The sequence below is a fragment of the Catharus ustulatus genome, chromosome 5, assembly GCF_009819885.2.
Source record: "Catharus ustulatus isolate bCatUst1 chromosome 5, bCatUst1.pri.v2, whole genome shotgun sequence".
Classification (NCBI taxonomy): Eukaryota; Metazoa; Chordata; class Aves; order Passeriformes; family Turdidae; genus Catharus; species Catharus ustulatus.
In genome coordinates this window covers 10,652,293-10,674,129 of record NC_046225.1, presented here as the reverse complement: position 1 = coordinate 10,674,129, position 21,837 = coordinate 10,652,293, and the positions used below count along the sequence as shown (strand labels likewise).

The 21,837-nt window shown below is 36.8% G+C and overlaps 1 protein-coding gene across 7 annotated transcripts in view; it reads left to right on the top strand.

Annotated features, from left to right (window-relative positions):
• Positions 1 to 21,837, top strand: part of INPP4B (inositol polyphosphate-4-phosphatase type II B) — a 293,487-nt gene that overhangs the window by 200,170 nt on the left and 71,480 nt on the right. For all 7 annotated transcript variants that reach the window (XM_033059958.2, XM_033059960.2, XM_033059956.2 and 4 more), the window contains 3 exons: positions 5,747 to 5,877; positions 9,893 to 9,997; positions 14,300 to 14,408. In XM_033059958.2, the coding sequence (XP_032915849.2) occupies positions 5,747 to 5,877; positions 9,893 to 9,997; positions 14,300 to 14,408 (345 nt within the window). The remainder of the gene's footprint in view (positions 1 to 5,746; positions 5,878 to 9,892; positions 9,998 to 14,299; positions 14,409 to 21,837) is intronic.

The following is a 21,837-nucleotide window of genomic DNA, read 5'->3' as shown; positions in this document are numbered from 1 at the left end:
ATGATGTTGCTTGTGTCATAGAGATCCTCACTCTGTATTTGGAATGATGCATTCTGATTAATAAATTGAGGGGAAAAAGGAAAGCAGAAACGTGGAAAACGTTTAAATGGTTGAGTAATTGTTCAATTACTAATATGATTAATCCTGCCACGTATATGACTCCAAGCTGAAATAAGGAAATAAAGTTTTAAATGTAAACTGTGAAAGTGAAATGGTTTTGCTCACGTCGTGGAACTGAAGCAATATTGTCTTAAGCTGATTCCACTGTATTCTGGTGAAACAATCAAAATTGAAAAATAACCAAACAAAAAACCCTGAAATAATTCTAGACGCTACTGCTAGTTGCTAAAATATAATTTAGGATAAAAGTGAAAATTCCACAGATGTCATTCTAAGTATTACTGAATTTAAGACTCTGCAATTGTCTGATGCACAAGAATTCTCCTCTGCTATTAAATGCAAATCATACAATTAACCCCAAATGATCATTCTCTTTGAAGATGTTGAAGTTTTGAAAGATAAATCCAAGTATTAAAATGTCCAAGGAAGGGAGAGAGTTTAGAAGGCAAGCAGTTTAAAGCAGAAATGGAAGGGAGATGGTCTTAGGGCAGGAAGGGAGAAAGGAGTTTAATTTAGCTTTAATATTGTCTACACTTTTGTGTAATAGAAAGGGGACAGGGGTGGATAGAAATTAAAAAGGAACTTAAAATTTTCAACTCTTAAGAACAGTATAAAATTATAAAATTTTCAACTATTAAGAACAGTATAAAATTATTACAGCTTTTAAACCCCAGTCTATTCTTATCATATGTATAGGAAAACAGATTTTAGAATATTTTAGATGTATTTGTTGTCTTTTTTGGGGTGGATAGTTTGCTCATGTGGTCATGGTGGGATTTTTTTGTCTGTTTTGTTTGCTTTGTTTCTAAACAGCTGTTCAGGGTATTGCAAAAGGTAAGCACACCCTACATCATAGTTTTTAGTTGCCTGTCAGGTCAGGCTTACCAAAACCTGGAATAACTTTGGCAAATTCTGTAAGAAGACAAGAAGGGCAACTCTTTTCAAGAGATTCTAAAAGAAAATTATTAGTAAAGAAAGAAAAACATGTTTTTTGTTTGTTTGGTTGGGGTTTTTTTCCCCATAAAGGATTAACTCCTCCTTAACAATGATTTGCCTGTTTTGGAAACAATAGAGTGAAAAAACTATGATTATTTTATTTCTACAGGGAATGTTATATTGCTTGTCTGGAGTTTATTGCCTATATATCACAGAAGCATATCTTGTAGCAAAGAAAAATGAGAGTAATTTTATCTGCTTCAGTTCTTAAAAAAAAAAAATGAAATGGTTATCCATACATTTTAAAGTGAACTTTGTTAGGAAAAATAATTCTTGTGCTCCTTTCCTTAGAAAGAAGCTTCTAAGCTTCCTTTACTTATGAGTGATTGAGTCTTATCCCAAAGCTTATGGTGTATATTTACTCCGAAGCTCCTGTTTGATAAATATTCAGAATTTTTATGCTGTTATAATATTACAGAAGTTTTGCAAATATAATCTTCAGAAATGTCTCATCTTGTTTTGAATCCTTCCAAGTTCTTTGCTTCTGATGTTTTGCAGAAGTAGATTTCAGAAGCCAGTTTTGCTTGGTGGAGGCCAAAATCACTTCATTTTTTTAGGTTTTGAATTTGTCATGTTTCTTTCACTAGGAATCACATCACTGGATTTCTGAAGCTGAATGTAGAAAATGTTGCTACTTGGTATTCACACAGGATTTTTGGTTTATATGCTTTTATCATACATTCCCTTAACTATCTCCTTTTAATTGCACAGATCTTTTCAACTTCATCTTTCAATTTGTCAGGATTTGTGCTGTGTCCTTCATGATGCCAGTGGCTATTTCTGCTGTTTCCTTTGCTGAGACAGAGCAATCACACCCAAGAAAGTTCTTTGAGGGATTGCCCCCTTTTCACTCCTCTTGCTCATCTTAATATCTTGCTGATGTTTTGCATTGTTTTGGTTTATTGTCACTGACCACAGTTTTTCACTGTGCAGCCTGCAATGGTGTCTGAACTGCAGAAACAAATTCATTAGAAACAAGTTCATTAGAAACATGATTTCAATACTGGGACTTCCTCTAAATAATTTTGCAACATGATGCATACCACTCATTCAAAGTGCTCCCTGAAGAAATCAGGGGATTGTATTTTAGCACTGAATTTGCTTCCTTCAGACCTCTAAGCTGCTGTATTGAAAGTGATGAGCAAGTCTTTTTCTGTTGTCATTAGAGTGCCAGGCACAAAGCAGGAGCTCTTTAAGTAGAAATTACCAGCATGAATCATACAGGAAATTCATTGTGCCACTTTCAGTGGTTTACTATAATCATGCACCTAAGGTGCTCTCAAAAATAAGAAAAGCATGAGTTGGTAAATCAAAGATAGAAATTCTTCTGAGCCTTGGGTTCCCAACCATTTCTTGATAATGGACTTTTTGGAACATAATTAGTCTACCAAAGGAAAGAATGCATGTGAAAACCAGAATGTACCTAAAACAGACTTAAAAATTATGTAATTAGCTAATATTTAAGGTGGAGAATGAAGAATGGATCAGACTGTTTATGTCCACATTTTGGTTAGATACGGGCAAAGATGATGCCAAGGCCACCAAGGAATGTTGCTGATTAATGAAGGCAGGAGACAGTGGAAGCTCAGACATGTTCTTGGGTGGAGTTTCCATAGGGCAGTGGCAGAAAAGACTGTGCAGGAGGCAGTTTGAGGAGCTGAAGAGCAAGCCAAGGACCAACAGCTCTAGACAAAGCTTGGATTTCATTCTTTAAGATGAGCTTAAGTTGATGCAGAGCACAAGATCTGTCACTGTGATGAGAGCAATCATCTGGAAAAGACTTTGAAAGAAGATTTGGAGTGAGGGGATAAGATGATAAATAGCTCTATTTTAACAACACAGAGTTTGCTCTAAGCTTCCCGTTCAGTTGGCAAGTTCAAAGTTCCACAGATGCATTGAAAAGTTGGATCAGAACTGATTTGCCCTCTGTAGCACCAATATCTATTATAAAGATGCATTTTTTTATAGCACGATTGTTGTTTGACAATTACTGGTTGAAATGTGTTTTTCAAGTTATTCAGTGATGTAAGTTATCATAAAAGTATTAAAACATTATTAAAAATTCTAAAATTGTGAGAATTAGTATGAACTATAAACTTTCAAGGATAAAAAATATTACGTTTTTTCTACTCTGTTTACTTTTGGAAAAGGGCTTTCATGTAATCATGATAAAGCTTGGTAGTATGGAGTATTGTTGATGGAGTTTAGATATAGAAAAGACAACTCTTTTTTCATCCATAACTCAGAACTGTATATTGAGTCAACAACAGCAATGACAAACTGTAAACAAACCACAAGACACAAATCCTATTTAAATCCTCTGTCTTCTATAATTCCATTAGAAAAAAAATGTATAAAGTGTGTACCAAGGCTCTTTTCTGAGGAAGTGTCTGTCATATAATTCTGTTTACTGATGGTTTTGATTTTACTGTATTTTAAAATGAAAAAAAAAAATCAGAACATGTAGTCTTTTAAAGTTTCCGTGCTGCATATGCCCTAGATTGCTATAGCACGTTGCTCTTACTTTAAGCATTGTTGATGTGTCTTTTTTTGTGACATATTGAAGGCTAAATTTTTACTTCAGTGATTTGTACGTGTTTGAGAAGAAACAAATACCAGCCTTGTCACCAGTAATGGGGACAGGATTTGATATTTCTTGAAAACCTATTAAAATTAATATTGAGGGATTTGAGTTTCCCCTTCCCATTGCTACTGGTGTCAGTGGAGTTAACTCATAGTCAGCCAGTTAAATAAGTTTTTGGATTTGGCTGAATGTTTTAGTCTGAGATAAAAGGTTTCTATTCCTGCTGTTGTTTAACTTCAGCTTGAGACCAACAGCTCCAGGCATGAGCTTGGATAGAGGCAGGAATATAGCTCTTGGATAGAATACTGTATTCCTGTAGAGAAGGAGTAGTAAAGTTTTGGAAGCCAGCCAGGTCCAAACATTGTTGCTAAAACTATTAAATCAGACACCGTAAATATTAAGGACCAAAATATTATCGCTGCACGTAAACAAAATTGCATACCCTGAAAAATTTTACACACTTTTCTGAGAAGGAAGCCCTAAGATTTTAATTTAAAGAGACACCTTATGTTAAGCTGCTAAAAACTGGCGAAGAAAATGCTCATTGAGAATGTTGGGTTTATCCTTTCATGATTATTCTTCTACTACAACATTGCTAGTTTGTGTTGATGGAGGAAAGCTGAATTGGTTCAGCTTCAGGAGCATTAAATGGCAAAAAGCGATCATGTCATTAACATAAATTCTCAACAAATTCATATGTTGGAATCTTTGTTTCCATGTTGATATTTTCAAGGACATGTGTAAATGAAATGCTCTAATTCTGCTTCCAGTGCAATCTGTTTGGCTTTGTCACCTACACCAGGAGCAGAGCCTGTGGAGCTTATTCTAACACTGTTCACACTAATGCAAAGCTAATAATGATGGAGGAAACATCACTGTACCAGTGTGTGGCTGTTCTGTTTAAGAAATAGTTTTAAGACTTTTTGACTAATGGTCAGATCTGCTGCTCACATAAGTGAACTCTCTGTTCCTGTGCTTCAGGCTCACTGGTCTTTTCCTCCCTCTTTCCACCCCTTCTCCCCCATTTTTCCTTTCCTCCTGTAATTTTTCTGTATGCAAGAGCTGTCCTCTGGAAGCGTTTTTGGAGACTTCCTAGAATTGCAGTGAAATACACTTCTTGATAATCTGAGGAAAACTGATTGCGTTACAAACATTTTCTCCTGCACAATTCCAGATATTTGAAGACTGACTCAAGATCCTTCCTTTTCCATAAAAGGTCCCACAAAGTGGCTTTGGGATAGATACAGGAGAAACTTCCTTTACAAGAGGGAAACCAAACAGAAAGCCCAGGATAGTAAGCTTGTTTGTGCAGGAAATTCAAATGATATCTATTTAACTCACGTCAGCTCTCAGAATTGTACAGGAAAACTGATAATTTACGAAAGGATTTCCTTTTGGCTTTCCAGTGGCATGTTTGCTTATCATTGCACTGCTGTTCTGACCTGATGAACACTGTAAGGCTGGACATGACGTTTTAGGGGACTGCTGCTGGAGTTTTTTGTGTGTGTATGTTTTGTTTTGAATGCTGACGAAGTGTAGTGGGGGCTGGTGTGTTGGTTAAACTGGCTTTTGTAGAAAGACTGGTAGAAATATGTTTATGAAGTGTTGTGTATGAAAGTATCCAAAAAAACACTCCTTGGAAAGTATCCAAGGAATAGTGTATCAAAACAGCTATACTGAAAGTTTTGGGGGGAAAGCAAACTTTGTTTTCTCTCCAATGGTGTTTAATTCTTCACAAAAAGTCACTTGCTCTGAGCACAACCCTTTGGAGCCTGGAAGCCTTCTTTCCTCCATGAAAGAAATTTACACAATTTACACCAGCTGAGTTTTGAACACAAAAACGACTGCATTATCTACTGGCATTCTTTACTGTGCACTTGTAAAAGAGAGATGAAAAGCAGAACTTGCAAGCATTCAGAAAAGAGATTTTATTTCAATTAGGAAATCTTCCTGATGTTTTGTAACAAACTTGTTTTAGATTAATTTGGGTAAATCCTAATGGAGTAATGAATTAATTAGTGCCTTTTCTTTTTGCATTTGGTACAGGAATCAGGAACTTAAAGACCTGGGAGAACTTGCTCCTCACTGGGACAACATGCGCAAAAGTGTAATTGCTCACTGTGATCAGATGTTGAGCATGTACCAGGACACTCTTGCAGAGCTTGGGAAGCATACAGGTAGGAATCTGTGATTTTTATAGAGTTCTTTTCAGAATTTTCTAGATTGATAGCTATGAAATACTGGTGTATTCAGAAATAAAACAAATAAAGACCTTAGTCATAGGATGGTTTGGATTGGAAGGGACCTTAAAGATTGTCAAATTCCAACCCATCTGCCACACTCGGGGACACCTTCTAGACCACGTTTCTTAATCACAAAAAGTTGATGAGAAGTCAGCAGAACAAATGATTTCTTCTTTTTAATGTTTTTTTGATTACTCACAGTCATTCAAGGAACTTACATAATTCTTTTCTGTTTTACAAGACTACCAGAATAATTTCCTGAATCACACTGTATTTTGGTCAGTTTTCTGTTTACAGCAGGCCTTTCTGCCTCTCCCTGCCCAGTTTGAGATATTCTGTAAGGAAATGGGCAGGTGTGCGCTGAATTCCAACAAAGACCTTGTCATTGTTGCTGCTTTCTTGCTGGTGGCACATTTCTAATACCAGTCCTCCCAATCACCATCTTAGGGATGTGTTTTCAATGATCATGCTGCCATTATTGCCTGCAAATGCTGTTTTACTCTATACTTTCACCATTAGATGTTCCCACTGTGGCTTTGCTCCCACAGTTTTCTGTGTTTAGGCATAGCAGTGCTTGACAGAGATTAACACTAGAATATCCTGAGAGAAAGATACATAATGGTTATGAATACTTGTGGAAATAAAGGTAGAAGTGATGATAGCATCTTGTAAAAAAATGGCAAATATTTATGAAGTATTTGCAGTATTTTCTTCCTTTTACTTCTACATAGTCCAACCAAAACTGTGTACAGAGAAATGGAACAATCAGGTTCATTATACAACTAACATAAATAAGAAAATTTTTTCTTAAAGATATTTGGATGCGTTTACTTCCAGTATAATGAATCTGTTGCACTCATTAGGTGAGACACATCTTTTGCCTTCCATTAAAACTGTACTTCTATCCTTTAGCTATTATCTTCTAGCATAGGACTGAGCATGGTATTTCTCTTACCAGATTGCTCTGGGATAGTGTCCTTGGTCACAGAAACAGAGACATCCTTTTTTAGTGTATGAAGAAAAAACAGTCTCTAACTGAAAGCAAGCTTTTTAGGAGTTTGGTCAACTGCTTAAATATTTGTTGGGCAGGAAAAAAAAGGCACTAAATGTTGTATAATAATTTCCATTTTGTTTGCAAAAGTGTCATTTCTTGTATTTATGATTGTTTGCCATCATCAGAATATTCCAGTTCCAATTTTGGCAGACTACTGTCTAACACAGTATGACACTTCCTGTGATTCTGTTTTAAATAATATGTGTATATATATGTATTTTCAATCTTTGGCTAATTACATCTTGAAAGCACTCCATGAAGTGTCATAAGCAAACCAATAAATACAGATAATGAAGAAACCAATGTAATAATTATAACTTGCAGGAAAATATTGGAAGGACATTTTGTGATTAAAAAAAAATTGACAATATATTCTATTAAACATAAACCTTGCAAGACCTGTGTTGTGCAAAGTGATTTTCTAGAAGGGTTTGTAATGTTAAAGTACCTATCATAAGTGTGTGTTATAGGAAATAAAGTGGACCTGGGAAACTGAGAGCATCCCACAGGACTGAACCAGCACATATAAAAGAGCAGGGACATTTATCAGAAAGCAAAGCAACCTAATGATTGTAGCAAAAATGAGAAATAATGAGGAGGTGTAAATTTGTCGATTTCTTCTCTATAAACAGTACACTTTATAACTGCAAAAAACCAAGATTGTAGTCTTTGATAAGAAAAGCAAGCCAGACATGTGCTTGACTCAATACTGTAGTTGCACAAATAGTTATGTTGGGAGCGCATTGTAGATACTTGACATTCAAGTACTTATGAAGTAGAAATTGCTGAGATTAGGGATGTGAGCACAATTTTAATTCAAACTTTTCAGGTCAACATATTTCAAGGCATCCAAACACCATTTTGCTTTTCTGTTTAGACAGCACAGGTGTCTTTCTTCACCTTGGAATATAGCCTGAGTTTGGGTTGAAGTGTTCAAAAGGGTAGATAGCACCTGCAAATAAATTCTCTCCAAAATATTCTCATGCTTCCCCAACACAATCTCATGTTGGGCTTTCTGAGTGATGCCCACTTCAACCAAACTATTTGTGGAATTTAGTGGAGAAGGCTGTTAGGAGACCACTTCATTTCTTTTTAAAATTGGGAGATTGCTGTGGAAGTGTCAGGAGACCACATTAGTGTTAGACAGCAATTTTGGTTCAACAGCATATTTATTGAAAATGAAGGTTTAAGAAAGGTAAGATTTCAAATTTAAGTTGTTTTGGCAAGCACTTTTATCCTCAATAATGTAAGAATTTTAGAGGATGTGAAGATTTTAGAACATTCTTTTTGTGAGGAAACATACCAGGAAGATATAAGGGATAGATAACAAAAACCCCAGTAATTTCAGGTGAGTCTAAACCACATATTTCGTGATATTGGGAGGAAGTGGAACTTTGAAAATTATTTGTTTCAGTTTGACCTGAAATCATCCCCAAATGATTTCTCTTATTCCCCAATTTATTTTTTTTTCTGTGTCAGTCATCAAACTGAAAAAAATCTATTATTCCTCCAACCGTAGAAGGAGGAAAAAAGACAGTCAAGGCTAAAGCAATTGAATATTGTTCTCTAAAACTGGACACTATCTCTGCCTCTGTCACAAAGTTCCTATGTAGGCAAGTCAGCCTTGAGAATTGGTTAATGTGTTTTTCTCTTTTTGGAAGCCTGGCACTAGACACAAGTTGTTTTGCAGAAGTGCTTGGTACTTACGGATGCAATTCAGTCCAGTGGGAGCTGTGCTTCCAAAATGGAATGTGATGTTGCATTATAATGAGTGTTTTGCAGGACAAGTTCTTCCCTATCTTATATTGGTGCATTGTTTCTTAAATGTTTATTCTCTGACATTAGGATGGGTGAAATTATAACTAAGACAGGTAAAAGTATTTTATAAACATTTGTAAAGCCTTTAGAGGCTCTTAACATGTATATAGTAGACAGGTTTGAGGAAATTAATAACCTTGACTTTGAGGGAGGTTTGAGCAACGTGTTTAAATCCTGAATAAATACTGAAATAAAAGTTGGAAACAAGATATTGAATCACTGCTTCTAAAATGAGCAGCAAAGACACTGAACATTCAATGAACTGGTGAAAGCTGATTTGTAATACATTATTGAAGCCCATTTCACTGTTGTTCTTCAGGTGGATGTCAGATGAAAGTTGCATCTATATTCTGGTATTTCCTAACCTTGAAGAGTTTGATCTTGCAACAGTAATAAGGTCTATTTTAATTGAATGAATGTAATTTTGTTTTGTTAGTTCTTAAATAAAACTTACCAAATTACTTAAAAACAGACTATACTATTGGTAAATGCAGATTATATAATTATATTCCTTTGCTCTCCATAAAACTACGTACTCATAATCTCATACTTTTGAAATATGCAGTCATATTAATTTTTTTGTTTTTGCAAGGCATCATGCCTCCTGTGCTAATATATAGCTTTCCCTTAAGATGGTTTGTGTTTCTTTATTTGAGCTTTCTAGGAAGGATGCATAGCCTATTTAATATAATGCTTTTCTTTGAGGAAAAAACTACTACTTGGAAAAAACGCAGTGCCATCATAGCTCTGTACCCTTGTGGTTTTAGCACAGAATAAACATAATGGGCATTAACTGCTACATTTTCTCCAGCAGACTGATTTCAGACAGCAGGGAAAGGTATCTGTCTTCTAGAATAAAAAATTGGATTGTCCTGTGAATTAAAAGCTGGTTTGTTGCTTCCAGTATGGATGCATGCTGAGACTCAGTTAGTGAACCTTTCATCTCTTAATCCACAACTACACGTTAAAATTAAATTAAAAATTACTCCTGACATACAAATATCATCCTCACTTTAAAAGGAATACAAAAACATCTGGGTGCTTAAGACAATGATTCTTTAAACTTTTGTTTTTCAGGTTCTTCCTTTAAGTCAAGCTGTAGCAAAGGAGAAAAAACACTAGAATTCATCCCAATAAATCTTCATCTGCAAAGAATGCATGTGCATAGTCCTCGATTGAAAGGTAAAGAAATTCCCCAAGTATGACAAAGTATGATTTGAAATACAGTCACACTGAAATTTAGAAATCAAGTCCAGAGTTAAAGCTGTGCAAGGAATTTCTCTGCCTCATCTTCTGATGCCAAAAGTTGTGGAGATTTACTGCAGATCTTGGAAATCTAAGGGCTGGTTAACTAAATTTCTTCTAAGTTCTGTTCTAAAAATAGATTGCAGAGATGTGCTCATTTTGTTCCTATGACACTTGAAGCAAATAAGTAAATGCAGAATGTTTGCTCACTGAAATGTATTGGTAACCTGTGCATGGTTAAAACTATTCTGTTGTAGCAGTGCAGAACTAATACTGCCGTGATTCATAGTGACACACTGCACAATGCTCACGTCCTTCTTGAGCACCCACTTCATTTTTCATTGTGGTCCATAATGCTGTAAAAGCCAGACTTCATGCTCTTGTTTTAAGGTGGCTTTTCTTCCCACCCCCCCACCAGTTTGCCACCAGAGATAGGGATAGAGCACAATTCAGTACTTTTCCTCCCAGAGATTGCTGGGATGAGCTCACCAGCCCAGGTGATGGGAGTTACATGGTTCATAAAGGACAGTATTACTTCTAAACTTAATTTACCCTATTTCTTAGGAAATTGTAATGAGCCCAGAACTGATTGGTTCTAAAGGAACTTATGCAATGCTACCCTGTCATGCCCCACCGACCCCATGTAAGCATTCTCTCAGTGTTGAGTGAAAATACCTCACTGATTATGCTGAAAATACTGCAAACTTCCAACATCTCCTAGAAAGGGGGACAACTTTCTGTAACATCATCTGTGGTTCTTTTTAACACAGAATTCTTTCGTTGATGCTTGCATATGATTTTAGCAGCTTCCTTTGCAGATCAAACATTACACTGATACATATATATGACCAAATCATGGCACAGTGAGTAATTTGTTGATAAATTGAGATCTGTTAAATTTGCTGTCACTACAAACACAGAAATTACATTCTGTAAAGTTTTTGCCTTATTAATACACTGTGAATCTAAGATTGTAAAACAGTAAGTACAAACAGCGGTAAAACTTCTGTTTTATACTGTGTGAACCTGATATTCATCCACATCCAGGCTGGAACACAAGGACTTCCAATTATCTGTTAGTTACTCATTGGTTCAATATTTCGTTATTTCTTTTACTGAAAAACTGTGGCTCCAAGCATTTCAACAAGATGGGGATCTATAGTGACATAATGTGACAGCAGAGATTTTAATTTAATGTTTTGAAGTTAACTAATTAATTCAAAAGCATTTTTAGGTTTCTAATGGTGACCAGAAGCTTAATATTATGTCTTTTTAAGAAAACCTCTTTGTGAACAGGACACTGTATGTCTATTTGCTAAATAAAAAGTAGAATGAAGTATGTGACTTACTTCAGCACTCACAACTTTTACTATACTGGTCCTTTTTGGTTTCTTATGAATTTTCCCCCTTCTTCTCCAAAACCATTTTGCTTGGGGCACATGGTTAATCCATAATCAAAAAGGGTACAGAAGGAGATAAATGTTAGAATTTTTCTAGTTGTCTTCTAAATTTGGATCTTTAAATTATAAAGCTCTGTCTCCTTTACTTAACTAATGTTCACTGTGTCTTGTATTAGATACATACAGTCTGAACAATTTCTAGCAATTGCTAATCAATCTGGACTAGGCAGCACTTTGATATTAGGTTGGTCTTTCTCACCTCATGCTTTGCTTGGCATATATCAAAGGACACCTGGAATAAAACCAGAAGAATGACATTGGAAGGGGGAGAATAAAAATTCATAGAGGTGGCATTTAAACAAGCTAATAGAGCTGTCATTAACCCTTACACTATTGGATATCTTAATTTTGGGAATGCAGGATAGGTTTTAATCCCATCTATTGTATATAGATATTGGTATGTGCTTTTTTTGTGTTTGACATGTATAACAACAGGTTTACTTTTCTTGAACTTTGATTTGGGTTGTTATTGGGTACTGACATGGAAGAGAAAGTATGCGTAAAATTTCAGTAGGAATAGCTTTGAGAAAAATACTATTTCCCAATGGGTCAATGGTATTCCTATCCATTTGATAAACAGCACGTTGTGCTCTGTTCATCATACTAGAGAGCTTTAATCTATATATTGACATAGCTTTGCTTTTGTTCCTGTTTACAGTATGTTCTTGTTTTAAATAGATTTGGTTAGCTGAAGTGATTTTTGTTTTGGATCTGGCCAATTTGAGACACTGACTACCTCCTGTGGAGGCAGGCAGGCTGACTCAAAATTGGTATTGAGCTGTTCTTGACAGTAAGATACAGCTCCTGTGGAGCTCTGCTGCATTTTAAGCTCTGTCTTCACTGCAGAGGGGTAGCAGTAGCCTGCTCTTGCCATGGTTATGAGTGACTGGAGCAGTGCGCTGATGCTGACACTGCACGTCCTTCCCCAGGAGCTCCACTGATGTGTAAGCAGAGCACATCACAAGGCATTCCTCCCAAGCCTTGCAGCACTCTGCTGCACTGAGCTCTGGGAAGTGGCAGTGAGACTGCCCTGTGCCCACCACCAGGCGTGGATGTTTGCTCCTGATCCTTTGCCATCCTCACTCTGCCATGTAGGATGTGTGAGGCAGGTGCTCAGCTGGGCTGGGTGTGTTTCTGTCTCAGACAGCTGCTCCTCAGCCATGCTGAGAAGAGACCACAGGCTGAATAAAGGTTCCCTTCTGGAGAAATCCCCTCCTCCCAAAGTAAATATAAACAGGACCATGTGTATTTTTAGTCTTTTAAATGTTTACCTGTCATTTCATGAGTTATATCTGAGTTCATCTCTTATCTTGATTTTAAGCAATAGAACTCCTTATTGTCAAGTACCAATGGAGCTCTAATAGCTGAGGAATATGTATTATGGATAAATCTGTATTAAGACCTGAAAGAATGGGCTATTTAAGAATCTTGAAGCTCACCTTAGGCTAATGAAATTATGTCACTTCTCCTTTTAAGTGGATATTGAAGAGTCACCAACTCATTAGAGCTCAAATCAATTTGAGCAAATATGTTCTGAGCTTCAGCTCGGGAAGCAAAGCATAGTTCATTAACTGTGAATCATTTGTACAATGTTCTTGCTTCTAGGGATATTTATCATCAGAATGCAATAAAAGTTCTATTTTAGGAGAGGACTAGATTTTAATTTACATGGGAAACTTCCTTGATGAATAAAATAGTTCTCAAAAAGCATCCTGTAATGTTCCCTTTAGAAATACATTTTAAGAATTAGGCGTTCTAAACTGTATTTTTATACCTCCAGTAAATTCAGGTACAAAATAGGTATTTAGTGTAAATGTAAATTTAAACTTTGAAGAAATAATTACTGTGGTGTGGGATGTAATTAAAGCTTCATCTCTGCATTGACAATCAATCACAAACTCTTTTAAAAATGATATTTCACCTCCAGTTCTGTAAGCATATATCTACACAAAAAGTTCATCCCCTATGTCATAAGGCATTAGGTACATACAGAAAGAGAAAACAGTTTGTTTACTCAGCAAGAATTTCAGTAGTATGTTTTTTCCCTATTCTGGTAACTTCTCAGCTGAGACTTTCTCTGAGTTCATAAACATATATAAAAAGTTAGTGTATGTCACAGAGCAGGGCTCTCCAATTTAGCATTAAACACCATTATATGTGAAAGTACATTAGCATTACATCTAAACAAATTTAAGCTAGAAAAGAAGTAGGGATTTTTTACTAGTCTGATTGACTTCTCTGGAAATGCAGCAAATTCATTGTCACTTGCAATCTTTAAATCAAGATTAGATGCCTAAACAAAGAGATGCCTTCACTCAACCAAGAGACATAAGCTTGATGCAGGAATCATTAACTGTAATTCTGTAGCCTTTATTATTCAGTCAGACTATTCCATCATAATACTCTCTTTTTACTCTAAAATACTTGAATTTGTGTGTCTCAACATGACTACAAGTTAAATAATGAAAGGGGCAATAAAGTGAAATACACAATGGGCCAATTTACTTGGCAGCTTTGTAAACTGCAGAGCTGGAATATTGTTCTACACTGCGGCACATGATTTAGATGTAGCCATAAATCAGAGGAACTTTTTAAAGTGTGCAGGTGGCTGTATGGAAAGATTGATTAGCTCTTAGGCCTTCTTGGGACATGGATTATCAATTATTCCCTGGAAATGATATAGACTTGTCCTCACTTTTTGTATAGTAGATGTCACAGTGTTGCCATGACTTGGGAATAGAAGCATTCAAATGACTTTGTTTCTCCATTCCCATTCCAGATGCTCTATACGATGTTATCACCGTGGGAGCCCCAGCAGCGCATTTCCAAGGATTTAAGAACGGTGGTCTCCGGAAACTGCTGAGTAAATTTGAGGCAGAAAGACGAAAGTAAGTATTCTTTCTTTCTGGTAGCTGGGAAAATACTGCTAAGGTTGCATTAGAATGCTGTGAGCTCACTGAGGAACAAAAGAGTTTATCCTGCTGAATGAATGGAAGATTAAAATCTGGTAGGATTGGACATTGCCTTCATAAAATATTTTCCTTATTTTCCGTGCTTTGCTGAAAATTGAAGTATGGTCTACTCTTACTGTTAAGACAGGAAATGACCTCAAGTTGTGCCTGGGGATGATCAGGTTGGGCATCAGGAAGGATTTCTTCATGGAAAGGGTTATTGTGCATTGGAGCAGGGTTCCCAGGGAAATGCTGGAGTCATCGTCCCTGGAAGTATTCAAGAAAAGACAGGGCTTGGCACTCAGTGCTGTGGTTTAGCTGATGTGATGATTGTTCTGTCAAAGTTTGGACTCAATGGTCTCGGAGGTCTTTTGCAACCTTAATGATCCAAAATTGTGATTTATACTGGAGGTATACCAGTACTTGAAAACCTCATGTTCAGAATGAGGTATCTCTTTGGCAATTTTTGTGCTAAGAGGGACGTACATGTAGACAATATTTAAATACAGAAACTGTGGCTTAGGGTAGCAATTTTATTTTTGACGGTCCTGGGTGTATGCTAAGAAAAAAGTATTTTTAGTAGACTGGAAAAAACAAACTACTCTTGTTCTTCAGAAAGCCAGAATAAGACTAATCAAAAATAAAAGTTTCAGTTTATTGTGGAACTCAAATGCTTTGTTCACTGTTGAACATGCACAGAAGTGTTAGTTATATCTTTTCCTAACTAAGAATTGGATGTATTTGTGTTTGTTGCTATAGCTGTTAAGATTTTCAAGCAGGCACAGCTGTTATTGGCAGCACCCATAGTTGTGACTGCTCAGTGCTTCAGCTGATGATGCTGACTGCATTTGAGGTGTTACAGCATTCCAAAGAGAATGCAGGAAGGAAGTACTCTGGTCTAAATTATCATGACAGATGTATCTGTCAGACAGATTAATATGTAATATTATATAGTATTATTTTTTAGATATAATTATTGATACCAGATTGTCCACAGAAAATCAATTCCATTACATTCAATGCTCAAAGTTTCATGGTTACAATATCTTAAAGAATAAAAGGGAGATTATTCACATCTGCTGTTGATTTCTAGGTTGAATAGGAGTTGGCATCAATATTGAAACCAGACAAAACCCATCAGGTCTAGTTGCTTTAAAAGCTGTGATATTGAGGAGGTCTTGCTTGCCCTACACGATACTAAAACCTATGTTAAATTTTCAAAGAACTTTTGTTTCCCTGACCACCTCTGAAGCTGAAATCTGCCAATGAAACATGTATATCATTGATCACGTGAGACACATCAATGAACTTTGTGTTGCTATTTTGCTGTCAGCAAACTGGTATGGGCAGCCTTATCCCCATCACATGGAGCCTACAAAGTACAGCTTTTCTCCTGAAGAAAATATCCAAAGACATTTCTTAAAGTATCTGCTCCTTTACTACCTGATTAATGTAGTTGCAATTGTGATTTGTGAGTTTTTATCATAATAATTTATTACTGGAGCTGCAAGATATAAATCATATAATAGACATAATCCTTTAAAGTCAAATGATATAAAGAGCATTAGAGTTCTCACAGTGCTCAGCTTTCAGAAAATGAACCATTTCTCACTAGCTCAGTCCTGCAGCATATCCATGCTGGCAGAGTGCTGCTTCCCAAAATGGAGGATAGCTGTGAGATAAATTATTCTCTGTGATTTCTCCTTATTGGAGAAAAGAGAAAATGCCTTAAAGGGAAGATAACATCTTCCTGGAAGGACACACATTGCAGGCTTTGTGTGGGATTGGGTTGTCCTTGCCTTTTCTTGGCAGTACCTGTCCTCCAAACCAGGACAGGCATCACTAGGCAATGCCCATGTTTTTAGTTGCTGGTAACAGGGAAGAGGAGATGATGGGTGAGAGCTTTGTGCAGATTCTATCAAGGCATTTTAGGCTTATTTCAAGAGCCTGCATGTCACCTTACCTTTTCCCTGCTACTTAGATTTTCTGCATCCCTCAGAAACACCATGTGTTTTGGCAATTTTTAAGGACAGGATACAAGGAGTTTACTGTGGCAGTTACCTTTGTGTTTCTGGGTGCTCCTGGAAAAGCAGAAGTCTGTCTTCAGGCTGATATAACTAGAGCAGCTATGTTACTATCCTTTCAGACTTTTCTTAAAAAAAGAGCCTGAGTCAGGCTAGCAAACTCAAGTTAGAGCACTGAAAACACTGCACTGCAGTTTTCAGCTAATCACTTGCCAAAGCTGGGGAAATGGTCACTTGCATGTGAATTCTCACAAAACAGAAAGGAGGAAGCCTCCAAAATTCATCTTTCCTGCTGTCTTTGAGGGCAGCTCAGAGAGAGGTCCATGTTTTGGTTTTTCAGCTTCAAGAACTTGTGCGAGTTGAAAGATGGGGTAAGCAAGCTCTCAATATAATCTCATTTAATGAATATTCAGGAAAGGGTCTGCTTTAAATGAATACATGAAAAGACCATTCCCAATCTTAGAGAAATTTATTTTGCTGTGGTGACAACAGTGTTATTTTGCAGGCACCTGTTTATTTCACTGCATAAAGATGCTTTGAGGACACATAGCATTCCCAGGGGCACCTTTTGCAATTTAAATTTTCTGGTTTACAATGGGGGCAGATTTTCTGAAGATTTTATTGAAGGAAGAAGTGACACCTTGAGAAATCAGTCAGAATATAGAACTAAGAGAAAAAAATGCAGATTCAGCAGTCATTTCCTCTAGGCTAACTGAGCTGAAGATGTAGAGCAAGATGTGGGAAGAGATTAGTTCTCAAGCAACTCTGGTAGCTTTCAAGTTGTGACAGAATGCCTTGTGTGTCTTTGACCTTCAGTCTGATTATTAGAACAGTTTATCAAAATATCCAGCAGTGTCAGCATACTGCAAAGTATTTCTTGCTCAATCTTAGATTTGTGGAATTAACAGACAAGAGGAACTGTTATATGGTAGCATTTGCAGTTCCCAAACAAAAACAAGACTGAGACATATGTTTTTTGAAAGTTTATCAAGCAGAAGAATCTGGAAAATGTGTATCTGAAGATAGTTTTGGCATGTTTTCTACTACACAGAATATGCATCTTTGTGCAGACACAAGGGGAAAGCCCTGTATAATCACATTTTTTAAAAATACGGTTTTTGTAATTCATCTCTCGTTTATTACCATCAGGAAGGTCATATTCAATTTTTTCAAAAGGCGTATTGAAAAAAAAATGTCTGAAATAAGGGCAAGAAAAGCTTTTCTTTTAGTTGAAAAATATAGAACTTTCTGATATGTGATCTGAAGCCTGTTCCATTGCTTTATAACCCATTCACATACTATTCTTCATCTGTACCAAAAAGGCAGATCAAAGGCCCTTCCACTATAAACATCAGTCAAGTCTATGAGGCATGGCTCTAGTATGTCTGTCCCTTTAGTGGCAAGTATTGAATTTCATAAGATAAGTAAGTAAAATTGATAGATTTTTTAAAATTTTATTTAGGCATGATAGCATTTACATTAAAATAACTGAGATATGATGATTAAAGTATGGCAAATAATTGCAGAATATAACTTGTGTATGATATACATTTATTTTAGAATAATTTTCATTATTCTGTATTGTATGTTATGTTCATTTTTTCCTTTCCTTATTTCTGTATAAAAGAGAAAGTCAGTCAGTTGTTGAGATGCAGTCTTTTTTGACTTGATAGTATAGATTATTTCTCCTTTCAGCAAATGGAATGGCTTGTCTTCTCATCAGTCTAGATGGCACAGCAAATGATTGTTTTCAGAGCTCAGTTGTGCAGAAACATTTAAATCAGACATTCTCGAAGTTATACCCATATAATGCCTCACTGCTTGAAGTGTTCATAAATCACTTTCAAGATACACAAAGGACTTTTAAAAAAAAATTTAAAATCTAATTTAATCATCTCTGTTTTAACCAAAACACATCCACTTATGATTGCAAATTTTTTAATGCCTCGACTCTAACCATCAAGAAAAAGAGGTGTCCCACAAGCTGCATTAGGTGCTGTGATTCACTATGGTTTTACTCATAATTTCTATCAAGCTGTCTGGAAATGACCCTGTTTTAAAGTCACAAAATGTTTCCTATTGCCTGAATTTTGTAGCCATCAACGCATTTCCATTCTCTGAGGAATCAGAAATTGTACCATTTCATAGAAAGTCTCAGAGATGTTGAAATAATAAAGATCTGTGTCATGCCTAACACTTTTCATGTTATTCTTTGCTCACTTTACCCTTTTTTTTGCATGTATACATGTGTGAGAAAGAAAGATTGGACTTCATGGAGTTAGGAATGAAGAAAAACAGAAGAGCAGCAGGAAATATTCTGTGCACACAGCCTTAGCCATTTGCCTCAAGATAAGGATTTGTGGACATTTGATCATCATAGACTAATGATGATAATCATAGATAATCAAAGATGATAATGATGATAATTATAGAACTAATAGCATCATTCCTTTTTCCTTGTATTCAAAGTTAAAATTTCCAAGGTGGCAAGGGAATCTTAAGGAAATAAAAAAACCAAAGTAATTAAATTCTAGTTTCTTTCAAGTCTGTTTTCATAACCTCAGCTCTGATCATCTGGTTTAGTTTTATTTCCTGAGACCATGAATTATCCAGAGTTAAGTTCCCACTTTTGACAGAATACATGTGATCCATAAGTATGCCATTAAATCAGGATCTTCAGTAATTTAAGTTATCCTGGGATAGATGCGCTTGCTGTCTGTGCTTTAACTGTGTTCTTGATACTAATGTCTGTGGGTTTGGCTGTGAAAAATGAGAGGTCAGATGTTCATTGTCAGAAGATTTTAAGCCAGTCCCAGATGGTGACAATTTAACTAAGTGACACAAATTACACAGTTAACAGCGGGAGTGTAGTAACTCAGAGGTTTATTATAAATTAGAAATTTACCATATTGCATTATTTGTTCTCAGGCAAAAACTTTGTTAATCTAGAATTTAAAATGTAGCCAATTTAATATTTATTCCAATGTCTTGCTTTGAGATGCAGTTGTCTGCCAAGGAAGGTGGGAACCTCCCTTGGAATGGCAAATATCACCCCCTACCCTCCATATTATTCTAGCAGGGCTTTCAGGCACAGATATGGGAAAAGGAATAACAGAACTGAACCAGAACCCGCTCGCTCCTTCTCTCGGCATTTTTCCCTTGATGCAGTTCCGGGCACAGCCGGCAGGGGGCGCTGCTGGCTCCCGGCCGGTCAGGGCAGGGGCGATGATTCCCCCACTCCTGCAGGGGGCGCTGTGGCTCGGCCGCTTCCCCACACGGCCATGGTGGCTCCGTGGTGGGAGGCAGAGAGGAGAGAAGGGCTTTGCTTGGCACAGCCATGGGAGGGAACTGGTCTCAGTGGCCCTCCAGGTCCTGTAATGGACTGCAGCAGGTGAGGACAGCAGAGGCAATCACAGCTGGGGTGACAATGTTTGGCAAAAACCCTAAAGCAGTGCCAGGAGCTGCAGGGTTGGCCGCCAAGCCCTGCAGGATCCCAAGCTGTCCCTCACCCATCACGATACTCCCAGAGGAGGCAGTGACTATTCTGGACACAAAACAAAACCCAAAATGGATGTGGGATATAAGCAATCCCCAAGACATCAAATTACATGTGAATGTCCTTAAAGCAATTTTAAAACTGAAATGGCTGCTGACAGTCACGTGTTCATAGTTAATGATGGTGCCAATATATGGAAATGATCAAATGTGGTGTTATATGCTTAGTGAAGGCTTTGGAACTTAACCCAGAAGGCATTATTATAGAGTTTTTCAAAAGGTACGTGAGTCATAATTTACATATCATAGGTAGGTTTTCATCATGCTGCTGATACTCTGCACTGGACCTACCCATGTGGCCTTTAATGCAAAAGTTTCATCTAGTTTGTGCCTTGGGGCACTTGTAAAAAGTTTCTCTGTAAGTTCTATTGGCAACTGGGTTTTCTGACTAATAGTACTTACATACCAGAGCTATATGCAGCAGTAAGCTTAAAAGCAGTTGTAGACGAGGGAATGTCACTTGTCCTGTAATATCTTTTCATTAATGGTAAGGCCACAGAAAACCCCAGCTAGTCATAAATGCAACAGCATGAAGACAACAGAAACTTCAGATACTCACAAATGTGTTGTTTCTGAAAAATTGTTACACATTTTCCTAGGGGAATGGAGGAAGTTGCCCTCAAATTATGAGAGAAACAAAATATTTGAAGTTGTGTCATGATTTCTGGGGTTCCAGAAATGTTTCAATTAGCCGAATAATGAGGTCTGGTAGTACACTTTGTTCTGAGGAGTCATTCTCTCCTCACTAATTCTTTTACTTAAAAGCTATGATTTACTTTATTGCAATGAGAACTGCCCACATCTTTAGTGTCACTCTCCTCTCTTTCTTACAGTGGTTGTCTGTAGCTTTTCTACTGCAATATTCAGGGAAGCTTAGAGCTGTGGGAGATCAGTGAAAATTATCTGGGATTGATGTGCACGGTGAGCTTGATAACAGCATTAACCAGATTCAGCCTGCAAAAAAGACTGTTTGATACAGGGAGGGAGAAGCCTGATGGGGAGTTAGAGAAGTATCAAGACTTTTAAGACTATGTCTTCACTACAATTAACATAGACTATTATTCTTTGTCCCTGCCCTGTCTGCTGAGCCTGGTGGCTTGAGTGTTCAGTGAATGTAGTGCTAGGTCTGACTCTGGAAGTCCATCTCATTAACATTGTGACCACCTCAGAGGTGGAACTGGGGCAGTTTCCTCATTACTCAGAGGGACAGAGATTTTTTTTTTTTTCTTTTTTTTTGCCTTATTCATTAGGAGAAAGTTTATATGATTCATTCTGCTGAAATACTCAGAATTATGAGTTCTATTAGACATGAGTCTAGTAGCTCATGTAAGTTGGAAATGCATCGTAATTTAGATGTGGCTGGTAGCATGATTGAGCTTTACACACTTGGATGCCATTCATTCTGACTGCCTTTGCAAAGAATTGTATCTAGAAATGAAGACACTGGTGAAAGGCAGAAAAATAGAATGGGATTTTGGGAATTTGGGACTGTAACTTAGCAAAAATATGTAAGCAAAAGCCTTAATTTTAAGACTGCTTGAAGCTATCCTTATTTGCCAAAATCATAGAAAATGCTGAATTTTCCATCAGGATTTAATTTCTAATTTGTAGAAAACTGATGAGAAGGAACTAGAAGTCATTCAATGGAAGACACAAAGAGGAAACGGGGGAGTGAAGCGATCTGGAAAAAAGATTGAAATGAAGCACAATGCAGGACGTTCAGAGAATTACACAAGTGTCAATATTTGGGTCTTGGTATGCAAAATTAAGAAAGAAATCAGTGGTGA